We start from the raw sequence: 15,226 nt of genomic DNA, 5'->3' as shown, positions 1-15,226 counted from the left end.
AAGCCAACAAGCAAAACAAGGGTGCCCTGTGCTCCCCCGAGGAGGCACACCTTAATTCTCAACAAAGCTAGGTGAACCTCCCTCTCACGCTTCCACCTCATCGCACCTTATCCTCAAGCCATAAGAATAACCAGCTCCCTACCAAACTCGTCGGTAACAGGACATTCAGACAACGGGAATGCAGCGACTTTAACAGCACATAGGGAATACGGACACTACCACAGAAGGCCAGTGCCAAGGTCCCACCTTACACTCCAGGAACCCACTTTTGGGTTCTCCCTGGATGATAAGTGGTGTCCCCCTACCAACACGAGAGGGGAGAGGTGTTCCCCCTGAGACTACAAGCTCCTGTTATAGCACCGGAGCCCGACAGGCTCAGCCGAGAACGAGGCTGGACCCGAGAACCCTGACAGCCCTGCGGAAGTTCAGACGCCCAAGTACAACCATGGATACGGATGAAGTCCAAAGCTCTTCAGACATCCCAGGCAACGACTGCGACAGTGCCACCAAAGCAGACATTCTGATTTCTCCTAGGAGAAGGCGGTCAATGAAAAACAGCCTTACAGAAACGGTCTCGGAATTAAAAAGATGGCGAAAGTGGAAGACCGTCTGGGAGCGGTTGAGAGCAACCAACAATCGGGAGACATTGCCACCATGCAATACAAAGCCAGGCTCCTAGACCTAGAACAGAAAGAACGCGACATGGAATCTAAAGTCGACAGCCTTGAAAATCGAGAGCGGCGATCCAACATTCGCATAATAGGCCTGGAGGAAGAATAGGGCGAAACACCTTCCGGCTTGGAAAATAAAGTGCAATCCTTAATCTTGACCCTGTATAGTGAAGCCGACGCTCCCGAATTAGAATTTAACAGAGTGCACAGGGTGGGGGGTCCTCCGCGAGGTCCACGCTCAGTCCTCATCAAATGCCATTATTACGCACAAAGGCAAGATATTCTGCACTAAGCAAGATTAAAGGACAATAGAACTTCAGGGCTCAAAAGTAAAGCTATACCAGGACCTTTCAGCAACGACACTGGCGAAGAGAAGAGGATGCCGCCCTCTTACGGGTTGGCTTCAGGAAAAGGGGGTGCGATACCGATGGGGGCACCCTTTTTCCCTTACATTTGAGTACAACGGTGAGGAGTTCAGATTAACCTCAGTGGAAGAAGCATAGCAGGCTCGACATCATCTCCAGGGCCCCTCCACTGGTACAGACACGGACGGTTGGAGAGAACCGGCAGGCAGGCATTGAGAAGGGGCCAGCAAGCTGCCGAGGAGAGGCCGAGTCCAACAGAAATGGTAATATAAATGCTTGAACACTCCCTAGACGGTAGGAGCTGTCCCTGCTGCAGGGAGCCCCATACCCTGCCAAAACTGCCAATGCGGAGTTCTGGAACTGCCTTACAGCTATTATCAAGCCAAATGTATCGCATGTTGCGTTTATCTCCAGGTGTTCATCATGCACTGTTCCTCGTCTATGCTTAAGCACACACGTTACAGTTTCAGTGACGGCCCGGAGAAGGGTCCTTCCAAAGTGGCCCTTTTTGAGCAAAGGCGTCTCTTTTTTCTTTTTCAATTGAGAATGCTCCTGATAGCTTCTCACACAGGGGGAAGGGGGGTCCACTCATCTAAGTAAGACAGCTAGCTCAAAGCACATTATGATTCTGCAAAAACACCCTGCTTCATGGCGACTAACCTATCACCTCACCGCAAAGGTTAGGGGTTTAACGGGCATCGGGGCAGCAATCGCTATTCTTGGGTAGGGATGGCTCGCGCTGATGGCATAGTCTTTGGTTCCCTAAATGTGAAAGGCCTGAACTCTCCGTAGAAAAGGTCGATGCTAGCGCGACAGTTTTTACAGTCTAAACTGGATGTCCTCTTTATACAAGAGGAAAAATATATTAAAGGGGGAGAGAGGAAGATCATTGGTAGAAGCATTGGGGATGCGATCTGGGAATCTGGACCACAAAAGAAGGGTGGAATGGGTATCATATTAAAAAGATCCTTGGGAATTCAAATAGAACAAATTCAAAAAGACACTCAAGGGTGATACGTGGCACTAAAGGGTAAATTGAGCACCCGTCCCATCACACTGTGCTCAGCCTACGCCCCCAACCAGGGCCAGTCTTGTTTCTTTGAACCCCTGTTTGATTTCCTAGAAAACTGGAGGGAGGGCACACTGATATGCGGGGAGGGGGGGGGGGGACTTCAACATAACAGCAAATCGAGAGTGTGATTGGTATTCTGTGCAGCAAAAAGCCCCCCTCCAAGGAAACAGATTCCTGAGTCGGCTTAGAGAACATCATCGAATAAGACACTTGGTGCACAACACATCCAGAAGAAAGGTCCTTCAACTTTTTCTCACCTCCACACCAAACCTTTTCGAGAATCGATTACCTTCTGCTAGGAGCTGAAAACGAAAGTGACATCCTAGGAACAACCATTCAAGTGGTTGCCTGGTCCGACCATGACCTATGCACCCTAGATCTAGACCTAGGCCCCCCTTCCAACCCCCGATTGCAGGTGGTGATGCAGCGATTTTTTGTGCAGGGACGCAATACTTAAAGAAACTATCCGAAGCCATAACAGAATATTTTGATCTTAATGACAAATGAAATGTCGCTTAACATGGTTTGGGAGGCTGGGAAGGCCACGATAAGGGGATTAATATCAGAGGGGTCCGCCAAGAAGAGGCTCCCGCTGCTTAGGGAGGGAGAGTTAAGAGAAGTTATTACCCAGTTGGAGAGCACCCTGAGAGAACACCCCACTAATGAGGAAGAAGTAGTTGCTAAAATTAAAAAAATGAGGGAAGAACTGAGGGACATATGGAATTATAAAGCTCTTACACAATTGAAATATCTCAAGCAGAAATTCTTTGAGAGGGGAGACAAAGCCCAGACAATGTTGGCCAATAGACTCCGAAAGCAAAGTGCGGACAGAGCAGTATTCAAAATTAAAGACGAGTCAGGAGCCTCCCTCGCGAACCCACAAGAGATAGTGGACTGCTTTTCAAGATTCTATTTGAAGCTGTACACAGCGGAGAACAGTGGCCCCCACTCAACAATTGAGGAATACTTAGCTGCCCTTCCCCGCCCACCTATTACCGAAGAGCACCTGGTCATGCTCAACGCCCCAATTACCGAGACAGAGGTGCTGGGAGCCGTCTCGACGCTTAGGGTGGGCTCCACGCCAGGACAGGACGGTTACACAGCAGCCTTTTATAAAACTAATTTGACCGTGCTTGCCCCGATCCTCGCCAAATTGTTCAATTCAATCTTGGAGACCGGACAGGCCCCCAGGTCCTTTACTGAGTCTATTATCATCGTCATTCCCAAAGAGGGCAGAGTCAGAATTTAAACTGACCATGTTTGCTGATGCAATTCTTCTATATCTCACCAGTCCGTCGACCTCCATCACGGCTTTCTCCCAAGAATTGGCACGATCTGGTGCCCTTCCGTGCCAATCTCCAAAAAACCATAGCAGTTCCTTTAAAGAAGAACGTTGAGCTGCAGGAGCTCTTAAGAACAAATTGGGGCTTCGGGGTACAGCACAACTTTGTCCGTTACCTAGGGGTAAACATAACAGTCTCGCTTACTGATCTTTTCGAGGCCAATTACACTCCTCTGTGGAAAGCCATTCAAAGAGACATTACTAGCTGGCTTAAATTACCCATGTCTTGGGCAGCGCGATTCACCACCATAAAAATTAACATCCTCCCACGATTTCTATTTTTGTTCCAATCCCTCCCGGTCATTATCCCAGACTCCTTCCTGGCAGAGGTGAAACACACTATTGAGATTTTTATGGGTAGACAAAAAGGCAAGGATTCAATACGCCACATTAATCCAACCCAAGGAGGAGGGCGGCATGGGCTTCCCAGACCTTGGGGAATATTACAGAGCAACACAACTTCGGGTACTCCCAGATCATTTGTGGGAAAATCCTGAAAAACAATGGGTGGCAATAGAAAATGATATCTTTGCACCAGTCACTTTGGGAGAATGGCTGTAGGTCCCATTATCGGCCATGACGCGAAGAGTCAAAGAACACCCCGTCCTTAAGGTATTGTGGTCCCTTTGGCGTCCAGCGAGAGCAATGCAGGGTGTTACATCCTGGCATTACCCCCCCTTAGCTGTATTTGGTCCCCACCCATTCGAGACATGCTAAGTGAAGTTCAGCGATTTCAGCCCTGGTATGAAGCCGGCCTTGTCCACGCCGGTCAGCTGTGGAAAAGGTATTCACCACCATGGAAGAATTTAGAGTAGACCTGCAAGAGGCGGAGGTGCCCCTCTGCCCCCATGCTCTTCCTAGAGCTGAGAGGCGCTATGAACTCTCTTAAGCGCCACCTGACACCGTTTGAACAGATATTGAGTGCCCCTCAAATGTCAAGGGGTCTCATATCAAAAATCTACAGGTCACTACTCACAAGAGGCCAACGCCCCCCCCCCATCAGAAGTCAAATGGGAAGCCGAATTAGCCATAGCCACTCAACCAGAGATTTGGAACGGGATATACAGGGCAGTATGGGCATCATCCATTTCCATGCAATACAAAATGCACGTCTACTTATGAGATGGTACTTCACACCCCTAAGGCTGTCCAGAATGTTCCCAGGCACGTCCACCTACTGCTGGAGAGGATGCGGAGAGCGCAGTGATTATTGGCATCAATGGTGGAAATGTGACAGGGTGCAGGTGTATTGGAGGGAGGTTCTGGACTGGATCTGAGCCATAGAAGGAGTCCTCAGAGAACGAACACCAGTACTTGTGTTGTTTGGTGTAGAGCCAGACGACGAGGATTTGTACGAGTTATTGACACACTTGCCATGCAATATGTTATTGGCCGCTACGGTGTGCTTGACCATAAAATGGAAGTCAGCCGCTCTCCCTTCAAAGCGAGATTGGTTAATCAAAGCCCATTCTATTTATGAAATGAGAGCCTCACAGCTGCTATACACGAATTGCAAAAAAACATACACATGTTATGGTTGCCTTTCCTAGAATTTTATACAGCATATTGGTAACTCACAGACTAACCAATCTGACTTACTCACTGAAATCACCGAGCCATACCAAAGACACTGCCCCACAGGGTCAGTTGTCTGTTGGCCCTAACCCACATTCAACTGTGACATATGTCAAGTAATGTGAGGCAAAAAAGGTTATTAGCGCAGAATCAAGAGCTGAAAAATCTTGATGAGAACATCACTGTTCATCTCGCACTCGTAACTTGCTGCAGATAGGCAGCTGAGGGAGTCTGCAGTCACATTGATGTGATCCGGAATGTGCACAGCTTTGAGCCACACATTGTGCTGGATAGCCCAATTCCAAATTTGGATAACAAGGTTCACCAGGAGGGGTGACTTGGTGCCCCTGTTTGTTGATGTAGAACATTGCTACAGAATTGTTTGTGCGAATTTGAACTACACTGTTGCTGATAGAGGGTTAAAAGCCTTGAGCGCCAGAAAGACTGCCAGGAACACCAGGTCCCAACAGTGTTCCAGGCCTAAGCTCTCCAGGCAAAGAGAATGGGGATCTGCCATCGCGAAACGACGTTCTCACGATGAACAGGACACAATTCAATCGTTCGCTGTTTTACAATTAAAACGTGATAAATTCACGTGATAAATCTAGGTCAGATGTTCTGATCCCATTTGTCAATTCATAGAAAGCAACTTAGGTCCCAGTCCGCATTAAATCCATTTGGCTGCATAGAATTGAGTTTTTCCACCTCTTTTGTCTGACTTGTTCCATTATGATGACTCTTATTTGTGCAATATTATGTCTTTGTTTGCCCTGGGCCCTTTGAAGAGGACCATAACACTGAAGACCCATGGGTCATCATTACAGTTAACCAGCATAGACTCCAGTAAAGTCCCAGAAAGCCCTGCTCCTTTTTCAAGGTTCCTGAAGTAACTAGTGCAACCCGGATCAAGAATCCTGCCCTTCGAAAGAATTCAGAAATGTATCGGAATCATGCAGTGGATTGACCAGCACCATCCTGGGATATCTTGCTGCACCGGTCACCATCTCGAAAAACTCGATAAGGGTGCCAGGGCTGTGGAGGGTTGAAGCAGATTAACCCATGTGGAGAAGGGGTGAGAAGGGTGTCAGTTTCTTGAGGGATATCTCAGGTTCCACCCACTGACACAGGGACATGGGACAACCAACCCAACGTGGACCAAGGCTAGACTATGGTCTGGATGGCTGAAGGTAGGATACAATATAGGTCCAACCCCAATGGCAGGAGGACATTATGTAGGTCAGACCTGGAAACGCAAGCTGTATGTCATTGCCAAGCTACTTGAGATTACTGGGTAGGTTAAGAAGATTAGCACTAGCAAGACACAGGAAATAGGGTATCCAGTGATTAGAACAAAAATATTTACAGAGGTTGGTTATTACTAAACTATAATGACGAAAAAGGTGAGAGGGCAGGGGTTGAAACTGGTGGTTAGGGGTTGGGGTAGGGTTAGAAACATAGGGAAACAAGGGGTTGGGGGGGGGGGACGACCCTCTAAACCCCCGCAAATAAAAACAAATTGATGTTTTTTCATTATTATAGTTACGTTATAACCTGCCTCGCTGTAAATGATTTAGTTGAAATCACATAGAAATGGAAACGGGGAACAAATGACTAACATGGGAGACAGTAGGAGCTAGGGTAGAGGACCGGTGTCGCACAAAGGGGACAGGAATAGTAAGGCCAGAACACAAGCGAGCCGGATTCAGAAAGAAGCAACCCAAAAGTGAAAATCACAATACAGGTCGATTAACAGGCCAAGGTCAAGGGCAAAATAAAGACTAAACTGCATTGCATGCCAAAGAAGAATCTGATGGCAAGTGCAGATGCTGAGCCATCAGTCTGATTGCAGAACCAGTGTTTGAGAGAGTGGTTGGCTCCAGTTGGCGGTTCTTGTGGCTCCAAGTCTCTGTCCCATTTCCCAACTTGTAGGGCCGAAAGGAGTCACAATATTTGTGCAGAGATGGTCATGGCATTTTAGTCTCACCATTGCATTGTTGCTCTATTACAAGGACCTCTGTGACAGGGCAGATCAGTCTCACCACGCGTGTGCCCCATATGGCATAGTAGGACAGAGGATGCAGGTTATTATACACCTTGCTATAGAAGCCTTAGAGGCCTGTGATCCATTATTGGGCTCACCACCAATAAATTAACCTATCCAAAAGGCCTTGGTTCAGTCACGATACAACAATAATTCTTTTAATAAGATGCCCAAAGCATTTCGAACAAGAATGCTTTCCATCAGGGGTTCACATTTATGACGTGTAACTGACATGAAAAAAATAATAATGTATAAGTCTCTTGGTTTGTATCTATCATGTACAATAACATTTAATGGTACTCCAGCTTGATGAATCACCTTGGGGAAATGGAGTTCCAAAGGATTCTGGCGTCAAAGTCTTATACAGTGGACAAGATCTCAGAGCTCATTCATGGAACTAAAAGGGAAAATGAGGAGGGGCTGTTGTCAATATGTCTATGCTGAGCGCCATCTGTCAAAATCCTAGTTTGACATGCAAATCGTGCTCTTTCTCACCTCACAAAGTCGTTTGAAAAGTAAACGCTTGGAGTGTCTGGTTCCACGTGTTGATGGGAGCTTACTAGCCTCCTGGCTTCATTCATCTGTGGTGTAGGCACATAAGTGGATGTATGAGTAGAAATTGCCACTTTCGTATAGTAAAAGATGATGCACGGATAGCAAAATAATTTTTAGAAAAAAAGCACTTACATGGCGTGTAGCATGGGAATGCGCAGAAAGCTGCGCTGGAATGGTTTCTCGCTGTAAAAGAAATTGCTCACAATCAGTTCCAAACAAGGGCGATCCAAAAAATGAATTATGTAAACCGGGCTTGCTCCGAGTATAGTGTAAAAGCTACCAATGAGTGAGGGTGATGATACTCGTATATGGAAAGGTAGACCACGTTGCTAGGACAGGCCGTTAACAACGGGATGTGCTCATGACGTGGTGATGTCAATGCATTTGTATCATGCTCCAAAACCTGCTAAACAAGTTAGATGTGAGCAGTCACGTTGCTAGGGAAAATTGTCCATTGTTACGGTATGTGTCAAATCGGCACAGTGATATTCTGGGGGTCATTACGACCCTGGCGTTAAGGGTTTAACGGCGCCGTAAAAGGTGTCGGCGCAGTTAAACCCTTAACGCCTGATTACGAGGTCCCTTTGCGGCTCCCGACCTTAACGGCTGGTCTGGACCAGCCGTTAAAGTAGGGACTCTCAAAGGGACTTCAAGGTAATTACGGTACCGCAATTTGCAGTACCGTAATTACTGCCTTCCCCAGTCCCATTGAGTCCTATGGGGCAAAAATGGGAATGGGGAAGGTCCAATGGTAAATGGGGATTTTCCGCCCCGTCAACCTTGGAATGGGGCGGTCTTTCCCCATTTACCATTGGCAGACTCAATACAATACCGGCAGCAACCATGGTGCTAATAGCACCATTGGTTACCGCCGGTGTTGTAATGAGGGCCTCTGGAAGCAAAAAGCCAGCCAACGGAGAATGAAAGAATAAAACCTGTACAAGCCAGCTCATGTAAATATCAAAAACGAGTAACCAGTCACTGCTGACTAGCAATAAAATTGGCCCTTATGACAGCGTCTTAGGTCTGGATTCCATGACCAAAAAATTACCAACAGGGCGAGTACTGATACAAGTGTTCCTGTAATATGATGAGCTTGTGTAGGGGGAATAGAGTCAGGTAAATTAATCAAGCTTAAAGTCACAAGATATTGGCTAGCCTTTGATAATTTACATATAGTTAATGGGACATCTACAAAATCAATCTAATACTCTATAATCTGCAATAAATTTAATTAGAGGAAGATGGTGCATATAGTGATGAATAACCATAATGTACCTCTGGTGTAAATGTACAATATAGTCTACCATCTGAAGATCCAATGGTTAATATATCCTATAATGTTGTGTCAATCCTATATGGTGTGCCCATATGTTGCTGGTTTTTCCTCTGTGTTACTCACAGCGCTTCCTGTCCAATCCCTTCCCGTCCAAACTGTCTAGGCCGACGCTCCTGGATCTGCGGAATCCTGAGAAAAGGACGGGCTGGAAATCTTCCCAGCAACCATCCCATTGAGGTCTTTCTGTGGATTCTAAGTCAACACAAGGATTTGGTTGGAAGTATTTAGCTAGTCTTCAAAAGGTCGGCACCCCCATAGGCTCTAAGCCTGCCTGCTCTCATCTGCTCCTAGAGCGACACCTCAAGCTGAGGCATCAATATGGTGAGCTGCAGATTCCAGAGGATCTTGACATTTAAATTTAGCATCCACCAGGTCCTCCTTCAAATGTTGCAGTTCATATAGCGTTAGAAATGTTTCAAACTGTCAGTTCACACTTCTGCTTCCAATTCACAGCAGCCAGCATTATGTGCCTGAGCTGAAGGACAGAGTTGGCAAAAGGATTATTTGCTTTGTCCTCCCTACTTAAGGATTGCAGAGTTGAAGAGGATGCAGAGTATTTGGAAAAGAGTGGCAGCCACCATGTCTGAGGAAGAGGGTTAAGGGCAAGATGTTAGAAGCACCTGTGCCTACCACCTTGGCAAAAAGTGAAGGTCAGTTTTCCTGTTGGCAGGTTGAAATGAGTATGCCTTCGTCAGGATATTTCTCGGCTCTTGAAGAACATTATTTTGCAGGATGATAGACTTTTCAAAGGCCTTATTAGAAAGAGCTGATGCCAGTACTTCAGTAGGAATATACCTGAACTCCATGAATCCAGATAGAAAATCATGAAATGCCTTAGCAAAAAACGACATCTTGACATCCCCCTCATTGCAGGTTTTTGTATTGGTAGGGGAGAACTGCCCATCAACAGGAAAATGAGGCTCATCCATGTCATTTTGAGCAGAGGGCAATGCATTGATTAGGGGTGGTGGAGCTTCTGAGAATTCTGCATAAATAACGAGTCTGTGGACGTTAGGGAGGTGCAGTATCTTTGAAGTAGAAACCGGAGAAGCTTGGTGAATAGGCCTTTGAGGCTCGCAAACCTGCATGAGTTACTTAAGGCTTTAAAACAGGTTTATGGGCTCTGAATAAATCCAGTTTTAAAAACTTGCAAGTAATCACTCCTCTGCTATCCGATTAGACCTGGTGGCAGGGATTTGTGATGGAGTGGCCGTTGACTAGTCTGACGATTCTATGCATGGCATCACTTCTCCCCAGCGGAAAACCTCTGTCAGGCCAGGGCAGCGCGACTGCTACTCAAACCCCCTGAGGGCAGTTCAACACAGGAGTATCTGTCAGGGGAGGACTCCCACTTGAGGACAGGGACATCTATTCCAAGTTGTCACACCCTTTTCCCGTTCCAAACTCAATCTCCAATATGCACAACATATCTACAACTTCCCACATGTTGTTTTGTAACTTCACTTTAGTTCCAATTACTGAAACAAGGAGTTGTGAGGCTTAAACCTAGGAAACCAATCAGAGACTCAACCGCGTTTTCAACCAGCCGGCCTTATAAAACCCAGGCAGAAACCAACATGGCAGTCAAACTGGCTCAGACAAAAGCCGAAGGACAGCAGGGCGAAATGAAGTTCCAACTGGTACGGGGGCAGTCGACACAACTGGAGGGTAAACGACCCTCAACGAAATGTGGGAGAATGTGGTGCCGACTTGTTGTCATCCAAGTCAGGAAAAGCTAAAGGAAGGCGAGGCAGTGGTAAAACTTTGAGCTGGAGGTGGATCAGGGAACCCGGTACTGAGGCTTTAAGGAGCCAGACAATAGATCTTTGACGTGGCAATGATGTGACCGTCAAAGCCAGGGTTGACTGCTGCTCCCCTAACTACGCAGAGACTGCAGGGAGCCAAGACACAGATGCAGCGGAAGTAACCAAGAAGAGCAAGATCAAGAGGAGCAGGACCGCCACACTAACAGGCCCACGACCGAGAGAAAACCGTACGCATAGGTCCCCAGAGTTAACAGTGAGTACAGGTACTGCAACCAGTGCATGAGTGTTAAAGGTGGGGTCAAGGCCCGTTCAAACCAAGAGGCAGGGATTAGACCTTAGGTGGTGGCCAGAGGACACTGATAATAACGAAGTAGAATCAGGAGCAAGTGGCCTCTTCCTCAGTGGCAGATGTAAGTCCACAGAACAGTGCAAAAGCAGGAACTGTTTTTGGCAGAGGACAGAATATATGTTAAATTCCTTTATGGAAAATCCACGCTGAACTGCATCATTTGCTTCAAGAACTGAACTGGGAGAGGGGAGACGCTCTCCCAGGTCAAGTCCATTGTCTCAGTAGAAAGGAACGGGTGGGAAGGAAATCGCAAAGCTAGTAGGAGGTAGTGATCCTCCTAGATATCCCTTTTTGGTTTCTGTTTTCATATAGTTGTGCTAGGGCCAGGGTAGGAGTTACAGAGGACATGCACAGTTGCTTTGGACATTCCGATGACGTGCACATGGGTTTTCTTTTAGGAATATTCCCTTAGAGCTAGGGAGAGGTAGGAGTTTTATTTTAAATAAAGGTCACTGTTAAAATGCAACCTCCGAGTCAGTCTACTACTTCTGACACTGTCACACTATGTTGGACCCATGAACCCCCAAACAATGGCAGCCAGGAAGCTTTAGCCAGCCACGGGTCCTCAATGGGGGTGGAGAGGAGGTTGCTAGTAGAGAAACGGTGGGTGGCAAGGACATCCTGGTGGGAGAAGGCCACTCTTGGGGACAAATGATCACATCCCAACAAATCACTGTTTATGGACTGAGGCCTAGCTTCAGAAGGACCTGGCATGAGGAAGGAGCATACAAAATCTCGGCCACTGACTTTGTGGTGAACAGCAATTTTGTGGTGCTGGAAGGATTGTCACATGGGGCCCATAGGATGAGCTCAGCTGCTGAACAGCCATTTTAGAAGGGTCCTCCAGGAGATTCCCTGGTGCTTTACTTGGCCCTGCACAAGGAGGAACCCTCAGAGCCTTAGCCGGTGGAAGATTTAGTTGCAGAATGGGGAGCCTCAGAATAACTGTTAATAGTGTTTGCCCCTCAGCAGGGATCATCTAGGGACACCCCAGTAGTATTGGCCCCTCTGCAGGGAATCTCTGCTTCTCCAGTACCCCGTTCTGCCTCAGGGATGCCCAGAGGGACAAAGCACCCTAATAAGCCAACGTCTCCTCTGTTATTAATATTAGTTCACCCAAGACAGCATAGGCGCAACGTGCTTGTCTTGGAAACAAGACAACGCAGCGCAACACAGGTTTGAATACAGATCCCGCACGTAGAAACCACTTGTTGGTATTAAGCACATTATAAAAGAACAATTATAATTATAACTTCTGGCGAAGGCCAGGGCAGGTGTCGATAGGACCGCTCAGGATTCTCCTGGAGCTGGCAATCCCTGTGAAAAAGTTTTTGGTACAGGGTGCCCGGACAATGAAATCACCAACTGGTTTGATTGTCTTCTCATCAATGAAGTATGGGAAATTACAAGGCACCAAACGACAGAAGAATACCTCCTACTGGCAAAGACTATGGCAGATTATCGATGAAAAGTGTGCCACGAGGGCTTAAAATCCCATGGTGATCTGGGCTCAGACACTCAAGGCAGAACGTGTAGAGTGCACACCACAAAATGACGGTCATATAACGAGCAGGAGGAAAAAGCTTTTAGCCTTGGCATAGAACTAATCCTGAAAAACCTAGAAAGAATAATTAAAAAATCATAGTATTAAAAAGGGTGGGAAAAGATTGAGGTATTGCACATGCCCAGTCTTAACCGAATGGAGAAGTGGACTGCAGGATAGGCTGGGATGTGGCTTGGAGGCAGGCAGATGTCGCATATCACAGCTTCGCATAAAAAATAAAAGGACAATTACTGTGCTGCAGAAAAGCCTTCAATCCCATCCCTGTAGGAAGGAAAAGTCCCAAAAAGTATGGGAGGGAGAATTACAAAGAAAGGACATAGGAGTCAAGCTTCTGGCATACAATACACACCCAAATCCATGCAATTGTCATTCAGAAATAAACCGCTTAATATACAGGCTTCTTGGCTTCAATAGGAAATCCACGCAAGCCAAGTAACAATAAACCAGCCAGATGAAGAATCGGGAAAATGTATATAGATAAAAATGTGGATCAAACCGAAATGCATCCAATTAGTCTTATTTACAAACTAAGAATGAAACACTTTTTGTTGCTCTATTATTGTTGAAATGGTCAGTGAAGAACGATTTCCAGAACTAATCAGCAAAAGGCAGGTGGAGCTTCTTCAGTACCGCACAGCCTATGCACACCATGCAAGCATACTACGAATAATAATTAGACTTGTATATCTGACTTAAAATCACGAAAATAGGATTGCTTTGTGGCAAGAAATCAATACACTACTATATGCAGTGGGTTTAAATAGATACTGTGACTAATGCAGCACAAACAAGGTAGTTGGGGAAATTCCTTACTCTTAGTATCCAGCTGTGCCCGGTATTTTTCAAATTCCTTTAGCCGAACCCGATCACCCAACAGCTGAAGGAACTCTTCAAAGGCAGGACTTGCAGCTTCGTTGTTGTACATCTCTTCTTCTGTGCTTTGCCCGGTTTTGCAAAACATGATCCCCACCTTCTGCTGGTAACTTATCTACAACAGAGCAAACACATTTTAAATAGACAGCACACAAAGTACATTTTTGTAAACAGATTTTCAATCCAAGAGATTAATTCAATATGCTGGAACATTCACAAGCTAAAGAAAAACGTTCATGAATAGGGGCTGTTTGAACAGCCCAGGAGATGAGGATTTGTACTAGTCTCCACATAGTGGGCAGAGTACACCAGAACAGTTGAATATCCTGTGAAGGACTGGTCCCATTATGATTTCCGAAATGTTCAGAACTAGGAATAAAATACATTAGAACCAACCAGAAAGTGCTACCATAAGGGACTGAACAACAAACCAGACGTTTGCCTTCAGCGCTCAAGACCTATACATGACAATTAAAAAGGTTCAAAACAATGCTCGAGGAGGAAGAGCGTAAACGTCATAGCTTCTCCACTGATACAGCAAATATCCTAAAGTTCTTATATTTTCATGCAAATAAAGTCAAAAGGAAAGTTCCTCATGTTGCTCTCCAACAAAACAACCCAAAGAAAATTCAACAGGCTATACCTGGGTCCCGCTTCTTAGCAATCCATAAGGTTCTGAATCACCCAACCTAAGTAGAATTTTCAATCCTTACGCTTCCCAACTTCTGGCCATTGGAGTCTTTGCCTTTTTTCTTCCGAAAGGGACTTGCTTCCAGGGGTTGTATGAGGCCACTGTCAAAGTTTGGAGGATCACCACAATAGGGATGTAGGCCAGCTAGCATAAGTCCAACTGCCATATGCTTAACTCTAGTCTCCTCCTCACCGCTTGGCCAGGTGCTCATACCTTCACCTGCCCAAACAGGTCCACCAGACATGTATTATCTTGGGTAAAATTCCTCTCACCCAGACTGCGCTTGATACACTTTCTTCCACTTCCTTCCCTTGGCAACTCTCCCACAACCTGATTGGTCAGTTCTCCTCATTACCTCAGTTTGGGATGTCACCACTGCATTATCCTGTTCTGTCACCGATCAATCCGGTTTTCTTAGCGCTGCATCATTCCTAACATTCCCTCTCCCCGCTACCTCGTCATCCTGTTCTCTCACCAAATATCCCCTTTAACTCCATGGCCTTATCCAGTGGTTTCTTTTCTCCTCCTTGCTTTTTCCTCCAACCCACCTTTCCTCTGACCCCTAGTCACCACCTCTCTTCCAGCCACTTACAAGAAAACCTCTGCTTTGCCTTCATTACCTCCTGCACACTCCCTCGACCTCCACTCTTTCCAAACCTCCACACTGGTCTGTCAATCCTCTCTTTATAGGGACTTGGCCCCACCTCCCACAGCAACCCCTCCTCAATGCCCTTCAGGTAGGTGTATGGGGTAACTGGTCAAAGGACAGGGCTGGCCCGATAGAATTTGAGGTTGGCGTTCCACTTGAGTAATGGGCTCCTCCCCTTGTGCAGCACTGCAGCTCGGGTGGCCTATGGGGGCCGAGACATCTTTTTTTCTGATTCCTGTGCAAATGCACTCTCGGTTTTGCAGAGCAAGATATGGGTTCCATGTGATGTTACTGAAATGTGTTTTACCGAAAACTGTTTTACCGAGCTGATTAATGAACAATCTTTTCAGTATTTTTGTTCTTCAGGGGTCCCC

General features: G+C 46.4%; 1 protein-coding gene across 4 annotated transcripts in view; it reads right to left on the bottom strand.

Annotated features, from left to right (window-relative positions):
- The window catches only part of SIPA1L1 (signal induced proliferation associated 1 like 1), a 1,823,374-nt gene that overhangs the window by 1,019,913 nt on the left and 788,235 nt on the right, over positions 1-15,226 (bottom strand). For all 4 annotated transcript variants that reach the window (XM_069638601.1, XM_069638604.1, XM_069638602.1 and 1 more), the window contains exon 6: positions 13,453-13,627. In XM_069638601.1, coding sequence (XP_069494702.1) covers positions 13,453-13,627 — 175 coding nt within the window. The remainder of the gene's footprint in view (positions 1-13,452; positions 13,628-15,226) is intronic.

This window comes from Ambystoma mexicanum, chromosome 14 (genome assembly GCF_040938575.1).
Source record: "Ambystoma mexicanum isolate Mex_15411 chromosome 14, UKY_AmexF1_1, whole genome shotgun sequence".
Taxonomy (NCBI): domain Eukaryota; kingdom Metazoa; phylum Chordata; class Amphibia; order Caudata; family Ambystomatidae; genus Ambystoma; species Ambystoma mexicanum.
This window is presented reverse-complemented; position numbering and strand designations above follow the sequence as displayed.